General features: G+C 46.3%; 1 protein-coding gene across 2 annotated transcripts in view; it reads left to right on the top strand.

The window, feature by feature from the left end:
* Window positions 1–19560, top strand: part of DISC1 (DISC1 scaffold protein) — a 355103-nt gene that overhangs the window by 85002 nt on the left and 250541 nt on the right. For both annotated transcript variants that reach the window (XM_042960019.1, XM_042960020.1), the window contains one exon: window positions 10928–11078. In XM_042960019.1, the coding sequence (XP_042815953.1) occupies window positions 10928–11078 (151 nt within the window). The remainder of the gene's footprint in view (window positions 1–10927; window positions 11079–19560) is intronic.

Raw genomic sequence — 19560 nt, 5'->3', positions numbered from 1 at the left:
AACACACTCTTCTACACACACACACACACACACACACACACAGCTTGCTGGTCATATGACCCACCCAAGACCTGGGGAAGTCCCTGGACTTTTCATTACTTTTGTTATTTTGATCCCTCACAATTTATTTTGCTTGGTAAATTCTTGCTGAGAAAGAACAGATGTTTCAAACCAAACTGTCTAGTGAAATATTTCAGGGCCAGTCAACAAATGTGTATGAAGAACAAGGCGATAGGCTAAGTGCTGAGCAGGTAAGTATCGTGGCAGAGTATTGCTTGTCTTGCAACATTTGTTTGTCTCCCCCAAAGGTTTGTTTTTCCTTTTATCCCACAACCAAAGTGATTTCTCAGTCTTCTTTCCTCACGCCGGCCGGCTTAAAATATAACATTTCTAGAAATCCTCTTTGGCGTACCCTGAAAAGATTGGTGGCCCAGGGAAACGAAGCTTACCCTAAGCAGTTTAGCCTTAAGAATCTGAGGAACCAAATCTCTATTTTTATGCAGAAATCAAAGGGTAGCACAAGGAATCAGTAGGCTATTTTTAAAAATATACTACTTTTCTAAATAATAAATGACCCAAGATTTTATGGCTGATTTTGTAAGAAAAGAAATTGAAAGAAAGTCACTGACAGTCTCACTGACAAAACTCTTAGTTCTGCCTTTCTTTCTTTCTTTCTTTCTTTCTTTCTTTCTTTCTTTCTTTCTTTCTTTCTTAACATACTGGCAATCATAAAAGTACAGGTAACATCTACATATAATTTTGTATCTTGCTTTTCTCTTGTAATGTTCAAATATTTCCCCTTAGTTTTTCTAACCGGGTTTTGATTCGCCACATATGCCTGAGTGGATATGCCCTTATTTATCTAACCATTTCCCTTACATTGGATCTGAGGCTGTTTCCGCTTTTTGCCAGTTTGTTACTTTGTGTCGGCTACTGACTGCTTTCTGTGAGAAGGAGGGGACAAATGGCAAGCGAGTTGCTGGAAGAGTTTGTACCTGTGTGATGCATTCAGGTGTGTGTTTCAGGGGGTTGTGGTCGCTGGGGGATGTGATCTGGCCGGTAGAACACAGCAGTTCAGAACACAGGTTTCGGAGCAGCAGATACTGGCTTTATTTCTGAATCTACGTAGCCATGTGACTGATCTAGGAGAAGTTTGTCAACTTCCCATGAGCCTCAGTCTTTTGATCTGCAAAGAGGGAACAGCCCTGTCTGCCTCATGACATCATCGCGAGGGTAAAATGTTCGGCGCTTGGTGTAATGGCAGGGGTCGTAAGGGGGTTGCTGCTGTTCAGTGTCTCCACTCTTCCTCATCCAAGTACAAACAGTCATTCGTTTATTTACTCAGCTTTCACCCAGCCCTGTTGTGTGCCTAGCACTGAACGAGATGTTGGCATGGCAGAGAGGGATGAGGCTCAGGGCCTGCTCTGTGGGTCCCACAGTCTCCGGGGACCCAGACAAACGAGTAGACAGACAAGGTCCCTGTGTGACTAGGGAAAGTCTGGGAGCAGGTACTGCTTCAGGGATGGCTCCCGGGAAGCATAACAGGAAAAGCCCGGAGTTTTTATGGAAAAAGTATGGAAAAGATCAGTGTTCACATTCTGGCTTTGCTGCTAACTCATTCTGAGGTCCTGGGCACGTTATTTTATCTCTGCAACTTTGGGTCTGCGTGTGTATTCCTGCTCTACACGTTGTTGCAAAGCTTGGAAACAGTGTATACATAGTGCAGCCGCCTTGGATGCTCCGGAATGACGTCTTCGGTGCCCCGATAGCGGTCGGTTTTTATGATAATGAATCTGACAAAGTCCAGCATTTGAAATGTCAAAGAGTGGCTCAGTTGTGCTCAGGTTATTCTGAAATACGTTTTATTACAGTGCAGTTCTTTGTAAACTGGCCATCTACACATGATGTGTATGGTAATGTGGACATATTAGAATATTCAGCTCGCGATGAATAGCGTGTCTTGGCCATTATGTAAAAACCAAGGAAAAATGACTTATGAAGACACTGATTGCTTCTTAGCTTTAAAGAGCCTCCTCAGAATCTAGAATGGCTGTACAGCCAAGAATACGGCTTATTCCATATTTTCTGTCATCCCATAGACAGAGCGAGGCAGCAGAAATTGAATCTGTTTAGCAGAATGTCTTTATGTGTGAAGATTTCTTGCTGCTCTGTAAATGCTTATTTGCTTATTTATTCATAGATGTAGAAAGTACTTTTCTTTCATTCTGTTCCCGAATTATAGCCCCAAAGTAGCAGGCACTTAGTACTGATGTGCTAAGGAATACAGATGAGCCCTGACCCTCAATTAAACATTAATAAATATGTTGTAGTGGCATCAAAAAACGCATTTACTTGGCCCAAAATGGAATGGGATGATGCTTAGCATTTTTTATTCTGGAGGTCCTACAAGTAAAACATGTTAGATCCATAAATTGAATATATTGTATCAATTAAAACATATTATTATTCAATGTATCATTTTGCTTAACCCTTGATAATGTCTTCTGTAGTTAACTTTGAGTTTTTTTTTTTTTTTTTTTACCATTCAGCTATATTTACAAAATGCAACCAAAATTTCTAATATTATTGCTGTCCTGTCACTCAGATGGTCAGTGGACCACATTTATTCAGCACCTGCTGTGTGCATCACTCTTTACAATTCTGGCTTTAAATCTTGAGCTTCAAACTGAAATCAGATTAACAATGTCTACAGAAAGCTTGCAGAAGTTTTAAAGGAAGAAAAGATGGAGAAAGTGAGTTATTATTCCTCAACCACTGGGCCAAATAGAATGATAGGAGAGATTTTCTTTTTTCTTTTTAACGTTTTTTTATTTTTGAAGGAGAGAGACAGAGCATGAGTGGAGGAGGGGCAGGGAGAGAGGGAGACACAGAATCTGAAGCAGGCTCCAGGCTCTGAGCTGTCAGTACAGAGCCCAAAGCAGGGCTCGAACTCACAAGCTGTGAGATCGTGACCTGAGCCGAAGTCGGACACTTAACCAACTGCACCTAGGTGCCCTGATAGGAGAGATTTTCTTAAACACATAGCAGGATTCATATGAATAAATGGACATAATAGTCACAAATACAGCATTTAAAAGTGCTGTGGTTATCTATTTTTTTAAATAATAATTTAAAAATGAATATTTTAAAAAATATGAAAATACAAGTTTGAGAGGCACCTGGATGGCTCAGTGTGTTGAGTGTCTAACTCTTGATTTCTGCTCAGGTCATGGTCCTGGTGTTGTGGAATCGAGCCCTGGGTCAGGCTTCATGCTGGGTGTGGAGCCTGCTTGGAATTCTCTCTCTCTCTGTGTCTCTCTTTGCCCCCCACCCCTAAAAAATAAAATAAAATACAAATTTCAAAAATAATAATTTTCCACTCACAGAAAAGTTGTAAGTATAGTACAAAGAACTCGCAAATCTCCCTCACTCTGATTCTCCAACTGGTGCACGTATGCATCATCACTATCCTTTTTCTGGCCACAGGGAGTGAGCTGCAGACATGATGCCCTTTCAGCCCTACGTACCCCCTTCGCTATTTCCCCAAACAAGGACAATTATAGGCCAGCAAGTGGCAATGCTCCAGGACAAGAAATCAACACTGATACATTCCTCCTATCCTGTCTACAGACCCCATGTGCATTTCACCAACAAGGCCACCATTGTTCCTTCCTCTTCTGATTCAGGAAAGGTTCATGCACTGCATGCAGTTGTGTCTCTTCAGTCTCTCATTTGGAACAATTCTGCAATACTCAGTCTTTTACATCCTTGGAAGTTCTAAGGGGTGCAGACCTTACATTTTGTCAGATGACCTTCAATCTGGGTCCACTGATACTTCTTTTTTTTTTTTTATTTTTTTTTTTTTATCGTTTATTTATTTTTGAGACAGAGAGAGACAGAGCATGAACAGGGGAGGGTCAGAGAGAGAGGGAGACACAGAATCTGAAGCAGGCTCCAGGCTCTGAGCTGTCAGCACAGAGCCCGACGCGGGGCTCGAACTCACGGACTGCGAGATCATGACCTGGGCCGAAGTCGGATGCTTAACCTACTGAGCCACCCAGGCGCCCCTCCACTGATGTTTCCACATGACTAGATTCAGGTCATGAGGACCTTGACAGGAATACTGTGGAAATGAAACTGTGTACTTCTTGGTGTCTCTCATCAGGTGTCACACAAGGTGGACCCCGTCATCACCACTGCCGAGGGCAGCTGTGATGTGCTGGTGGTTTCTAAGTCTTTCCACCACAAAGTTACCATTTGTCCTTTGGACACTTATTAGTATATTGTGGGGAGATATTTTAAGAATACACTGGTACCCTGCACCTTACCAAACCTCCATTCCTTTTTTTTTTTTTTTTCCAAAAATTTATTTATTTAGTTAGTGATGGGGCACCTCGATGGCTCAGTTGGTTAACGATCCAACTTTGGCTCAGGTCATGATCTCATGGTTGGTGGGTTCGAGCCCCACATCGGGCTCTGGGCTGACAGTGCAGAGCCTGGAGCCTGCTTCAGATTCTGTGTCTTCCTCTCTCTCTGTCCCTCACTCGCTCACACTCTCTCTCTGTCTCTGAAAAATAAATGAAAATGTTTAAAAATTAAAAAAAAATCTAGTTAGTTAACATACAGTGTAATATTGGTTTCAGGAGTAGAATTTAGTTATTCATCACTCATATATAACATCCAGTGTTCAACACATGTGCCCTCCTTAATGCCCACCACCCATCTAGCCCACCCCCACCACCTCCCTCTGTTCCTTTTTATTAGTTGGCATTCTGTTAGCATGGATGTATGGGTTCCTATTCTATTCAATGGATTGTACTTCATTGATAGTATTATTTATTTGATTCTCAAATGACACCCGATTTGGCCTATGGGAGCTCCTTGTAATTTATCGACTCTTGTATTCTATGGACATGTCTCCATCAGTCCTTGAGCACGTCCTAATTTTTTGCTGCAACAAGGTATTCAGATTCTGGCCCTGCCTCAGGCCTATAATCAACCATTTCTCCAAAGGGCTCTGATTCCTTTCACAGAGGATGGTGTTTGGAAATCAGGATCTGTGTGCTTGGTTTACTCGTTGCTCCTGGGGTTATCGTTGCTTCTAGGCTTTCTTGGTGGGTAAAGGCAGAAAATATACGTAACTGCAAATACACACATCTGTAACTCTTTCCATCTCTATGTGTATCGATATTAAAAACCATCAGATCACACTAGTACTTCCAAATTTCAATGCAACATGCCTAAGTGCTTTCTACCCTTACCCCTTTACATAATTGTAAGTATATGCTCCAAATACTAAGGAACCTGGCTCTCTCTGTCCTCCATATATTTACTTACTTGTGCCATTACTTTATTTATTTCTCAGTGTATCCTATCTCCTAGCCTTCTGGCTGTCTCTTCCACCTGCTCTCCCTCTCCCCTCACGTCCCTCATTCACAGGTGCTACTGGGCACACCACCTCCATGCCACTGCCTGCCTCTGTGTGGCTTCCGGAGGCCCCTTGGCCCCCTGTACCCTTGGTGCTGGTGGGAACACCACCCTTGCGTTCCTTTATGGCCCCCCTAAACCAGTGGGGCAGGTTGCTGGCCACCTTTTCTGCACAGGAAGATAAGAAACTATTTGTAATTTTGACCCCTGTCCCCAGTCACTGAGTTCCTTAAGAACCAAGGAATTGTCTTGTTCATCTTTTTAGCCCCTACAGCCTAGCAACACTGAGTTATCGGAAGTATTTGTTAACTGAGTGAATACATGAAATAATAAGCATGGCATTTATGAGGTGAAAGATGCTATTTTCAAACATTTCTGAACCCTCCTTTCTCCCAGAGGAACTATTTTTCTTCTGGCTGAAGGTTCTTCCTTCACGGGAGTTCTCCATTCACGGGCTGAATGTTTGTGTCCCTCCAAATCCACGTGTTGAGACTGAATCCTACTGGGATGGTGTTAGGAGGTGGGGCCTTTGGCACGTGATTAGGTCATGAGGGTGGAGTTCCCAAGAGTGGGATTAGTGCCCTTATGAGAAGAGACCAGCGTACTCTCTATTGGTCACGTGAGGACATAGGAGGAAGCTGGCCATCTGCCACCTCATGGCGGGCTCTCCCCAGAACCGGGCTGTACTGGTGCTGTGATCTCAGACTTCTAATCCCCGGACTGTGAGAAATAAATGTTTGTTGGTTCAGCCGCCCCGCCTGCGGTGCTGAGCTGACGAAGACAGGGTGGTGTCCAATATACCTCTTTGCTGTTGGATGACGCCCATGATTTCATTAAACACCTTGTGGAGATGTTATTCCCACCTGGTGGATGAGGCTCTGAGACGTGAACGGAGGAAGTGATTTGTCAAAAAAGCATGCTCGCTGCTGAAGCCGGTGATAGAATTCAGGTGCCCTGATTCTTAGTGCTGTGAGCCCGTGTCCTTACCGCGTCACTCAAGGAGCAGAGTGTCGGTGTGGGAGAAGAGAGCGAGGCTGATCAAACCTGCTGATGCCCTTGCTGGTGCCACAGACGTCGGGCCTTTGTTCTGGAGGCCGGGCGGAGTCCTCCAGGATTCCAAGAACATTCTCTGATGTGCGTATGAATGTGTTTGGCACGGTGCGGGGACGTAGCTGATGTCTCTGCATTCCTTGGTCTGGTCACTCATTCGTTGGCTTGTGCACATCTGAGCGCTGGGAAGGGCGGTCTGCTGAGCATGTGCAGGAACACTGGAGGAACATGGGTTTTTAGGCAGAGAGGTGACTCATCCCGTGGAAGTGAGGGAGATGTGGCCTGCCTGGAAATGGGGAAGCGGGCCTGAGTGACGTGGACAGCCCCGAGGTGTGGAAGCCTGGGGTGGTGACAAGTCCAGGAGCCCAAAGCCTGGGCCCGGCTGGCAGCGGCCCCGTGAGGGCCTGTGGCAGAAAGAGTAAAATCTTGCAAGGTAGTCGGTGGCTTTCCTTTTAGACTTGAAGAGTTTCATGTTTTTATGTTCATTTACTTGCTAATGAAAACGATATAAAGTGGCTTAAGAAAACTTACCAAGCAAGAAACCCCATGAGGGAACCTAACTTGAGTGTAGCAGGACACTTCTGTGCTCACTCTGAGCCAGGCAGCCTCCCCGTGTGGGTCTTTAAACAGTGACAAGCATGGTGACACGGTCCCTCTCTCACGGACACAGGAGGTCTTGAATAAGTGGAGACAAGTGTGAGGCCCTTGTGTGGGCAGAAGCCTGGGTGTGCTGAGGGGGCATAGAGCCTGGGGAACCCACTTGAGGGGCCGGGGGTCTAGAGGGGGAGGATGGCTTGCCTGGGCCGCTGTGGGGAAGGGTGTTTCTGACAGAGGGAACGGCAGATGACCCCGGCTCAGCTCACAGTAACCTTGTCCTGGTGGTTTGGGCCACAAATACTGGGGTCACTGTCTTCCTCCATTCCCAACATCCCATCTGTCAGAGAATATCCCAAATCCCGGCACCTTCCACCACCCCTGTTTCACTTGCAGGTCCTGGGCACCATTGTGCCTTGTCCAGGGAACCTCGATACCCATGTGACTGGTTTCCGAGATTCTGCCCCGTATGGTCTCTTCCCAGGGGAGCAGCCAGCTTATCCTGTTCAACAAGAGTCAGTCACATCATATCACTGCTCAAAATTCTCCGGGGGTTCCCCGTCCCTCCAGATAAACAGACAGTCCTTACAGTGGCCTCTGCAGCCCTGATGACCAAGTCCACCCCAACACTCTCTCCCCTTTGTTCACTGCCTCAGGGCCTTTGCCCTGGCTGGGAGCTCCCTCTGTCTGCAATAGCAAATTAGTGAATAGGGGTGTACTTTGGGGGAGCCAGCAGAATGCACCCTAATGCCAAGCAGAGCTGATGCCAGCCTGTGAGGTGGAACCCGCAGTAGCCGACAGCCACTTGAGAAGCTCGGGGAGTAGGTCATTTAGAGACTGGGGACAATAAGCTATAGAATCAGTGGTGACCGTCCTGGGACACCTTTCTAATCGTAACGCGGATATAACTTTAGATGTCACAGTTTCGAAGGTGAGGGGCAACGCAGAGCACAGCTAATCACAGGTATTTCCTGGGATAATTCATATTTGTCTTTGAAATTCATGGCGAATGTGATTTTTGGCAGTGAATTTACTGTTTTATTTGGCTGGGTCAGTTTGCAGTCTCTGAGCACTTTTCACCAGGCAGTGGGAGGGGACAGTTTAGAACACAGCTGGTGGCAGAGGGAGGCCAGGCTGGGGGTCTAACATCCGTGCAAACACTCCAAGGCCACTACCTAACGGCACTACTAAAGATAGCCTTTGGACACGTGCTAGGTGCTGGGCTGCTGGGCATATGCTAAATGCTTTGCGTAGATGATCTCAGTTAATTCTCAGGAAACTTCAGGATGTACATGTTATTAGCCCCAATTCCACAGATTAGGAAGCTGATGTGTAGACAGGTAAAGTAAAATAACAGAGGTGGATATATGGTCATCTGTAACATAGAATTGGAACATGGCTTCAGTGACTTTAGTGATTGTAACTGGTTCTGTCTTGATGGGAAGTTTGTAAGGGAACATTCTTAAAATGGAGGTGGGACAGCTAGGAACGGCAGAGCCAAGGTGCAAACACAGGCTTTGTCCTAATCCCTGTGTAACACACCTCTATACACATCGACAGCAGGAAGATGGGATTTGAAACCACGTGTAAGGCATTTATTGCTTTTCATGGCAGTTTTGATTTTATATAGCACGAATGAAGTAAACAACTAAGTAATAAAATTAATTAAAAATTTTAAAATTAACTAAAATAAAATTCATTTCAGGGCGCCTGGGTGGCTCAGTCAGTTGAGCGTCTGACTTCGGCTCGGGTCATGATCTCGCAGTTGACGAGTTTGAGCCCCGCGTCGGGCTCTGTGCTGACAGCTCGGACCCTGGAGCCTGCTTTGGATCCTGTGTCTCTCTCTCTCTCTTTGCTCCTCTCCAGCTTGTGCTCTGTGTCTCTATCAAAAATAAACATCAAAAAAAATTAAAAAAAAATAAAATTCATTTTTTAGAAAGGTTGAAGCTTTTGGTGTTAGGGAATAGGTGTATCTTGCTGTTATCCTGAGACAGCTGCCAGGCCAGAGTCCACTCTGTGTTGTTGGTGTGGTGTCTTGTCACCTTGAACAAGGTGGCACCAACTGAGAACCCTTGTCAGTTCCCTGTGACTTGGTCTTGAAGTAAGTAAACGACCCTTTCTGGTATTGTTAGAATGAATCCTTGGCAAATAAATTCTCTTAGCAAGTTCCTGGCCGTTGGTCCCAATGTATATGGCTGGGGGAGGTTGTCTGCTGCCCACAACACCTGAGGCCTGCTTTTCCTCTGCCCAAGTGTGCACCTTGGGAGTAGGGCAGGAAGAGAGAGGCGTCATGTCGAGGGTACACCGTGCTTAGCGTTGACCTCTGCTGGTATACGGCAAAAAGTTTTGTCCAAAGAGTTTTATAAATAAAACTGGGTGTTCTAGAAACGGCCTAGTTGGAAAATGCCCTGAGGGCCATGGATATGTAAAGAAGCATGATCTAGGGTTGGGCCTCCCAAACATCTTCCCATCATGGCACACACAGAAGACGCTAATGTTTCTACTGCACGTCAGGGTAAGCAGTAGGCGCTCATGGCCAGAAGTGGCTTCCTGGGGTCCTGGGTGGCCCCAGAGCCCACCTACTACCCAAGGGTGGAAGCCATCAAATTTCTGCCGACGCTCCTGGCAAGGAGCAGCAGGAGGGAAGACCTGATGGATGATATTTTTAAAGATTAATTTTTTTAAAAGCTTATTTATTTATTTTGGGGGAGGTGGGCAGGTGGGGGAGTGGCAGAGAGAGAGAAAGAGAGAGAGAGAGAGAGAGAGAGAGAGAGAGAGGACCCGAAGTCGGCTCCACGCTGTCAGTGCAAAACCTGCCTCGGGGCTCAATCTCATGATCTCAGATCATGACCTGAGCCGCAACCAAGAGTCGGACGCTTAACTGACTAAGCCACCCAGGCACCCCTGATGGATGGTATTTTTGAACCCAGTCTTAATATTTCTGCAAAAATGGCTTTAGGGGAGACTTTCCAATTCTTCAGGTCTTTGGTTATAAAAGTTCCCATTGGAGGGGATTCCAATTTCTCAAGCTTACTTTTCTAGAGAAAAACTATTTTACAGTGATTCTGCATCTGCACCTTGTCCTAGGGAAACTTAAGGTCACTAAAAAGTAATAGGACCCCCTACCTGATAACGGAGGTGGACATATGGTCATATGTAACATAGAACTGAAACATCGCTTCAATGACCTTAGTGATTGTAATTGGTTCTGTCTTGATGGGCAGTTTGTAAGGAAACATTCTTAAAGTTCAAGCTTGGGCACTGACATTTTTCAATTGAAGACCCCAAACTCATCAAAATGAGCAGGTTTTCTCCCGAGTGAAAACCATGGTTTTAAAAATAATATTGGGGTGCCTGGGTGGCTCAGTTGGTTAAGCGTCCGACTTCAGCTCAGGTCATGATCTCACAGTTTGTGGGTTCAAGCCCCATGTTGGGCTCTGTGCTGACAGACAGCTCAGAGCCTGGAACCTGCTTTGGATCCTGTGTCTCCCTCTCTCTCTGCCCCTCCCCTGCTCATGCTCTGTCTCTGTCTGTCTCAAAAATAAATAAACATTAAAAAATTAAAAAAAGTTAATATCAAGTGTCCTCCTATAGGATGATCATAATTATGACCATGATATAAATACCTACAGTGTACATTCTGATATTTGGAAGCACAAAAAGTAGGGGGGCTGTGCAGTCAGTGAAAAGAAGATTCTCAGAAGCACCAACTGAGAGGTGGAGTTGCGGGCCCCAGACACGGTTGTGTTGCATCATTAAGCTGAACGTTGGCTGGGAGTGGGGCTCTGGGACGCTGCATTACCTATTTTGAGTTTCATGGTTCTTTATTCCTCTCTCTCCTGTTTTGGGTTGTCAGCCGAGGCGTTCAGACACAGATTGGAAGAGCTGGAGAAGGAGAAAGGCAGCCCACACTTCCAGCTTCCTTCGAGGCAGCCGGCCCTCTGCAGCCTCCTGGGCCACCTGGACGCACAGGCCCAGGCAGCCTTGCGCCACAGGGCCTCCCAGCTGTGAGTACTTGGATCGCCCCCACTTTCCTCTCCTGCTCCCACGTGGTGAATACCTAGGGAGACCCTCAGCTGCTTTTTCCTGGGAAGCACCCTTTTGTTGGCTGGGCAGATGGGGGTGGTTCCTTCCAGAGGGAGTGACCGGTGTGGATCACACTCCCCTAAGAAGCCGCTTCTGCTGAGTGACGGGGAGAGACCCTTGGTAGGGTCTCCCAAGCTTCCCCTGGGAAGCCAGCCTTCTCAGAAGGAGGGATGGGTTTCCTCTTGTCAGGAGCCCCTTGGTCAAGCCTGTGAGATCCACAGGTGGTCGTCTCTGACTGAACGGGAAAACACATCCTCCTGACGGCGACTTCCAGCTGCCAATCAACCTCTGCTGTTTCTGCTACCCGAGGGGCCCCTGGGATCCCTGCTATACAGGGAGCAATCGCTCTTTGTGATGCAGGGGCTCTCAATCCCGGCTGGGTGTTTGAATCACCTGGAGACTTGAAATGCCCAGCTTCCACCCAGACGGACTGCGTCAGGCTCTCTGGGGGTGGGTCCCAGGCGCTGGCATGTCTGAAAAGTCTGAGAACCACTGCTCTCCTCTACCTGCTTGTTGCCTCTCTTCTGGGGAAGGGCTTGCGAGGGAACAGGTTTGTGATGGGTGCTGTCAGCCTAATCACAGCTCAGGCCGGCTTCTCCTTAGTGGTAAACATGGCCTCAGCAACCACACTGTATTTCCGACTGCCGGGTGGCCCCGGCAATCACAAGATGGTCTGGCTCATTCCTATGAAGTGTACGTGCCATTGTACGTTTCATCTGTCTTGGTGTCTCCCTACAGCCTGTCTTGACAGCTATGCCAATCATTTTCTCATGTTCTTGCCCTACAATTTTGCTGGTAGCATGTGCCAGAGTGCCTGGCACCTGGGAGGTGCTTCCTTGTAAATATTTGTTGAGTGAACTTTCACTGGGCTTCTTAAAGAGCAGGTGGATTCCACCTCCTTTATCGATGCAGTTTTTCATCGACACTGAGGTATCGCCTCATTTCCCCTCCCTTTCTCACTCATGTGGGGTCCTTCCCAACTTGACTTTCTACTGAATTCTTTCTTTCTTCTGTGCTTTGGGGTCATTTCTGGTCTTGGGTCATGCGACACCTGTCAATGTATTGTGTTTCTATTTATTTAACAACATTTGCGTAACAGTGACTGAGTGATTTAGGAATTCACTACTTTTTTTCCATTTTTATTGCGATAAAGTGTATGTGACATGAAATTTGCCATTTCAACCATTTTTAAGTGTACCGCTCAGAGACGTAAAGTGCATCCACATTGTTGTGTTACCATCACCGCCAGCCATCTTTAGAACTCTTTCCATCTTCCTAAACTGAGACTGTGTCCTTGTTAAGCACGGACTCCCCCCTCCCCATTCTGGCCGCAGCTTCTGGCTCTGAATTTGACTCCCCTCGGAACCTCATTTCACTCAGCAGAATGTCCTCAGGGTTCATCCATGTTGTGTCATGTATCAGGATTTCCTTCCTCTGTAAGGCTGAGTAGTAGTTCGTGGCGTGGATGTGCCACATTTTGCTTGTCTACTCTTCCTTCAGTGGATGGGAAGTAGTTCATATTTAGTCCTCTAGACAATTCTAGGAGGTAGAACTATTTTATTAACTGCATCGCTATGGAGATTGATGTCATCATCATCGTCATCATCTGTCTTTATATTTATACAAAGTCCAGGAGAGGTTAAGGAGCTTGTGCAGACCCCCCAGCAGGTGGGTGCTGAGCCCGGGCACGGTGCTGGCTGCCTGCTGCGAGTCTTGGCTTGGAACTAGCTCGCTGAGCTGCCTAAGTCTGGCCAAGGCTTGTCCATTATTGTCTCTTTAGCCTCCATGTGATTTGAGTGGAGAGCGATGCGCTGATCTTGGTGGAGTTTCTCGCAGAACGTGAGGAACGACGATACAGTCGGTATCACCCATTCTCACTCAGTTGGGTGGCAACATCTGACATTCCTTACATCTGACTGTGACTTATAAATATGGCAGTTTCATAGGGTCCAACTTAATATTCTCCTCATAAAAGTGGAGGCCTTTATTAACCACTTATTGAGCCAGTAGAAACTGTTGGCTTGCTTTGCTGTTATCCTCTGTCCTTCCCCGCCCAGGGGTTACCTGCACGCTGTGCTTTTAGTTCATGTTCACTTTTGGAGTGAATGGGACCTGACCTCCATGGTCTGATATCTGACCTGATTTTTATCTCTGATCTGATTTCTGTCTCTATCACTGCAGCAGTCAGCAATGATTTTCTGTTAAACCCAAAAGGCATTTTCCACTCTTATTCTGCTCTGTATCACCATGAGGTCTGTAACATTTCATCAATCAAATTCATTCTTAAACTCTCTCTCCCCTAGACTATCACGATTCACCCTTTTCCTGGTCCTCTTGCTACCCAGCTGGCCATTCTTCTCAGCCTCTTGAGAACTCCAGTTTCTCTCCCCATTTCCTTAATACTGATGTTCCTCTGTCTTCTGCTCTAGCCTATCCTGTCTTCTCACTTTATATATTCTCCTTCTGGGTGACCTCAAATACCCCTGTGTTTTGGGTACCCTTAACATACTAATTTTCCTCTAATTTATATCCTTAGCCCTGATCCCTCTCCAGAGTTGCAACCTACCATTTGGCCTTTATTGAACATCTCACTGACCTTTACTAAGTTTTCTGTCTGTTTATTTTATCCTAAAAAGTTTAGTATCTTTTTATCCTTGCCTTTAGGAAATTCATCTTAAAACTATCTGTTTATTAGATTCGCTATTCTTCTCCCCCATCGGCCCCTTCTCCGACATCCCCACTCTCAGTTACTGACTCAGTCATCTACCCAGTTACCCAAGGAAGAACTCTGAGACATACTTGGCTCCTCCTTTTTCCTCACTTCCAATTTCATGGTTGACTCCACTGTCTAACCTCAGCTCACCACCCACTTTGCTCATTCATGTCAAACTGCCTTGGTTGTGCTTTAGAGTTTCTAGTCTGGATTATTGCCATGGTTTCCTTGCTGGTGTTTCTGACTCCAACATTATTCCCTCTCACTCACTCTCCACAGTGCCACAGATGGGAATATCATGTGACGCCCAGTCGCCCTCAGTGTTTTCAGGATAAAATCTGGGCTGCTTCCTTAGCATGGCATTCAGTGCTTTTCCAATCTAGCTCTTCACCATCAGGAGCCCAGAATATAACTAGCCATCACCAACACCTACAGTCCACACCTACTGAAGTATTAGAAGTTACCTAAATGCTGTGAATGTTTCTGAATTCTATGATCTTGCACCTGCCCCACCATTATCACCTCTCAAGAGCTCATTGTTCGAGACTCAGCTCAGCTACCATCCTTGTGAAGCCTTGTCCAGAAATCACACCGTTTCCCCTTGAATTACCTTGAATTACTTCACCCCTGTCATGGGTCTTAAGTAAATAAATCTGTTTCCTTGAGTATCTGTCTACTCTTCAGGCTGTGAGCTCCTTGCGGACAAGACTGTGTTATATTTATCTTTCTATCCCTGGAGGCTAGAGCAGTGGCTGACCCCAAATAGGTATTCCGTAAATGTTCACTGAATGAGTGAATGTGATCATATGTGGATGTATCTATGTAGGGGTTCACAAAGATATATGTGAATATTTATTGAAAGAGAAAGAGAGAGAACTTTCACCCTAATGTGGTTCAGTTGCCCTAGAGAACATGCTCCTTCAGCCTTTGTTCCGACACCTCCAGTCGGAAGAACTTTTATAGAATCGTAGAGAACCCTGGATTATAGGTCAGGAAACCTGAGTTCTGATCCCGTGTCTTCTGCTAACCTGGCATTGTTTCCTAACTTCTTCACACTTCACTTCCTCACCAGAAAACGAGAGGATTGAATTAGATCACTATTTTCCAAACTTCAGTTATGTACGTACTATTGTGGTTTTTCTTTTGCCAAATCCACCTGTCCTATTATTAACACAATTAGAACATAATTACTCAAAATCAACTTCTTAAATTTTTCTAATGCATATTACTAGAATTACATAGTTATTAATAATTTTTGGGAAATTGTCTTTCAGTGGACCAGCTGCCCATCTAGCCCTGTAATCTATATCACCCACAGGGGTGTCTGGACTCAACGGGTTTCCCCTAAACCAGGGACTGTGGCTGCAGTTCTCACGGCGGCCACCAGGAGGCCACGGTGCAGGGCTGGAGCTCACACAGCCTTGGAGTCAGGATGGAGCCGGGACAGAAATATTTCTTACAGGCGGGGGGCTTTCTCTGAGTCAAGAAGGAAACGGAATACTTTTTGATGAACTGTACTTTTCCTGTAGAAACGAAATAGTTGCATTGACATGGGAAATTTTCAGTACTGATGAACGGCACAAATAAGTGACGCCTACCCTTTTGGGGATCGAGTATTTCTTTGAGAATCTGATGAGAGCTAGAGGCTCCTTCCATCATCACCAAACCACATATGTACAACCACGCAAACGATTGATTGCCTGCAGTTTCCACAGGCTCACAGATCTTCTGAGGCTTAGCCATTCACTCTGCAGGGGAGGAGGGGTCTTTGCATCTCAGGTTAAGTAAATTTGCTTTAGAATAAGATTGAAGGAAATGTATATAACACCCAGTGCTCAACACAGGTGCCTTCCTTAATACTCATCACCCATTTAGCCCATTCCCCTGCCCACCTCCCCTCCATCAACCCTCAGTTTGTTCTCTATAGTTAAGGGTCTCTAACAGTTTTTTTTCCCCTCTCTTTTTTCCCCTTCCCCTGTGTTCATCTTCTGAAGACGAAAATTGACATTAACATTTCATCTTCACAATGAGGCTTTTAATAGGGGGTTACCCCCTTTTCTATCATGTGACCCTTGAGTTTTTAGACAATGATTTATGAACAGAATGTACCAGGAACAGGCATTGCAAAATTTTTATTCAACTCTTCAGTTAGGTTTCCAAAGCAGCCACTGAGTACTGCAATGGTTTTGTGATATGAGCAAATGGCAAATCCTTTGTCATTTTTCACTAAGATTTGGACACTTGACCCAATGTGTATGTAAATTTATTCCTGTAAATTACTATTCTGCCTGAAATATCTAGAACATTTTTCTCGTCCTTAAGTATAATAAAAGAAAAGAACTCTGAATACACTCTGTAAAATACAAAAAAAAAAAAAAATTGAAGGAAATGTAAACACCCAAGTACATCAGTCACTGTATTTCATTTTTTATTTTTACTGTCACTTTGTTGTTAATAATCTGGTCCATTCCACTTCAAAATTTTTCTTTCAGTGTTTATTTATTTAAAAAAATTTTTGTTTAAGGTTTATTCATTTTTGAGAGACAGAGACAAAACGTGAGTGGGGGAGAGGCAGAGAGAGAGAGGGAGACACAGAATCCGAAGCGGGCTCCAGTCTGAGCTGCCAGCACAGAGACCGACGCGGGGCTCGAACTCAAGAACCGTGAGGTCATGACCTGAGCTGAAGCCGGACTCTCAACGGATTGAGCCACACAATCCATATTGAGCCATACAACGGGCGCCACTGGTCCATTCAGCTTTTTAAAAACCACTGTTGAATTCTCTGGGTCTCGAGTAGAATACCCTGCCGAATCACACTCCATTCGTTCAGGTTCCTTCCACAGCCCAGGCAGCTTCACCGTCCCTTCGCGGATTAACCTGACTCCACCAGTGGCAGGTACCGGCACTCACGTGGTTGGGAGCCTGCCCTGTTTTTGGTCCCGCTTTGCTTAGTAAGATAACCGGTTCACTGTGGCATCTCTGTTCAGGGGAGGTACAAACACACCATGGTCCTCCTGTTCTCCGGTCTCTGTCGTGTTCTGCTGGATACATCTTCCCATTGCCCACGATAGCCTGGGCAGGTACCACGGACGTCTGGCTCATTTTCAGTTACTGATGTTCAGCCCCCCCGGGTCCAGTTTGAAACTTTAATCTCCCATATCCATTTCGAATCTCTCCCTGTCCATTGTCTGTAACCCTCTCCTTGTTGGTCATCGCTGCCTCCCTGGCTAACAGACTGGAACACCCCGTGTGCAGGCGTTGGCACGCTCACTGTCCAGGGGCACCCACACGTGGGTTCTCCAGAGGACACCACAGGCCCCCCCCCCCCCCCCCCCCCCCCCCCCGCCCCATGCCCAGACCCTGATGTGAATTCAACCTTTCCCAGCCCACCTGGGCAACCACCCCTTTTCACATATTACTCAGCCTCTTTCTGTGGGTCCCCTTGCCCAACGGGCACACTTTTGGGGAGGATAATGTTTGTGACGTCTACTCGATTCACGGGAAGTTCACCTATCTTTGCTACACCGAACGGTAGGCATTCAGGCTGTCCCGTTGCAGACCTCTCTGCCTTGCCGTGGCTCTCCAATTTCTTCTTCTTTTTAAGTTTATTTGTTTATTTTGAGAGAGACAGAGAGAGTGAGAGGGGGAGGGGCAGAGAGAGAGGGAGAGAGAGGATCCCAAGCAGGCTCCGCACTGTCCGCTCAGAGCCCAGCGTGGGGCTCGAACTCACCAGCCATGAGCTCGTGACCTGAGCCAAAACCGAGAGTCGGACGCTTAACTAAGCCACGCAGGCGCCCCTCCAACTTCTTTATCCCTGCTTGAGGGGGTAGTGATACATCAGAAAGTCAGTTGTGTGAGAGCACACATTGCTGCAGACATTTGATGTCCTGTGTCTCGATCTCTTGGCCTCCCACCGATTTCTGTTCCAGCTCTGGACAGTTCTCTCCACCTGCGGCTTCCAACAGGTTTGTGTGCCACACGACGTGCTCTGAAGCTTGTGAGGACGGGGAGTGGGTAATGAATGCCCCTGAGGGCAGCTGTCAAGCACTGGGGTGGGAGTTGGTGGATAGGTGGGCCACCCTCCCCAGCCTCTGGGGCGACAGTTCTGAAGCACATTCCACACGTTTTTCCAGGTGGTTCCTGGTAGGATTGGGCCCCAGTTGTCCCTGTGGTGATCAGCTCAGTAACATACCGTTGGTTGACTTATCCTGCTTCTCGCTTCCTCACTCTTAGTTTCTTGGGAATCACTTCTCCAGAAAATAGCCCAAACTCAGATCCTTGTCTCAGACTTTTTGTTAAGAGAACCCCAACTTAGACAGATGTCCATGTCGGAGAATCAGGTGTTCCTGCTTACAGGGCACCCCCGGTCTTTGTGAGTGGGTCTGGTGGATGTTCTTGTCTTTGTTTGGATTGAGTGGGAGCGTTTCTTCCCTCCTCACCCGCCCCCCCCCCCTGCCGTGGGGCTGTGGAAAGGAGAAGGAGAAGAAGCATGTCTCATGAAAGCTCCATTTCCTACATGGCCAGCGGGTGTGTGTGTTGAGTGGTGGTTGGCTGTGGTAGTATTGCTTGTGCAGTGCCTGGCGTGGGGCACTGTACCCCGCTGTTAGAGCAGTTTAGAATGGAGAGCGTTTGGGCCTGCGTTTTAGCTCTAGCTTCTGATTCTGGAGCAATCAGAAAATTACATTTCAATATCCTGTGACAGCAGCGATCAGAAGGGGACAGAGGGGCATCTATTCCTACTGTATCTGTCCTCTAGTCAAAAGAGTTATTTTTTACTTTCTGTTAAAAAGGGCTTTTGTTGACTATCACACCTGCAACTGATAATTTTCTCATTAACGTCCTGTATTTCTTGGACTGTATGCCTCCTGTGTATTTTCCCCTTGGACCTTCAGCAATATGTACTTTAAAATTGGTCATATTTACAGTCTAAATTGTGTGTGTGTGTGCAAAATGTCCTTTATCAAAGACTGTTTCCCGACGGATAACTTAAAACACAAGTGGATAAAATACAACCAAGTTTAAAAACAGAGATATACAATGGTTTTCCGATGGGGCTTATCAAGGCGGAGCTCCTCCGGTTAGCCTGTCCAAATATTTCCTGCTCACATACTTCCTTTCAGGTGGGGAACAGGAGAGATGAGTATCGTGTAGTCCGTGATGATTCTGGGCTGAGTCATTTTTCCGCCGACCAGTTCTTCCTCTAGTCCCTTTGAAACGTGTGATTCTTTATTTTCATTTAATTGTCATGTTGGGACCATCCCACCATGGAAATCCATGACAGTGGGCTCCGTAAGATGAGAAAATGACTGTTACAGACACGTTTTACCAGAGGTACAAAATGGGATGGCTACATTACGGTACCACGTAACAATGGCCATCATTATCCAGACACACCAGGGCATGTTTCTGAAGCCTGAATCGGGGCTCAAGGTGAGGCACCAGACTGGCATCAGTATGGCTAATGGAGACCCACCGCCGACCCCTTGTCATCGCCTGGAGATGGGAGGGAAGGAAAAGTGGAGAAGAGTACGTGCGGTGTGCCGCAGAGGACTCCTCAGAGTTTGTTTTCGAATTAGTGGATTCTAAATAAAATCTTCCAAATAAACATCTCCCATGCCATCCTCTTTGCTCCCATTCAACTGAAGTCTGTCCTGGAGCCATTTGTATCGGGCATAGCTGTCACAAACCCA

This window comes from Panthera tigris, chromosome D2 (assembly GCF_018350195.1).
Source record: "Panthera tigris isolate Pti1 chromosome D2, P.tigris_Pti1_mat1.1, whole genome shotgun sequence".
NCBI classification, from domain to species: Eukaryota; Metazoa; Chordata; class Mammalia; order Carnivora; family Felidae; genus Panthera; species Panthera tigris.
The sequence above is the reverse complement of the archived record's forward strand: the minus strand, read 5'-3'. Positions and strand labels throughout refer to the sequence as shown.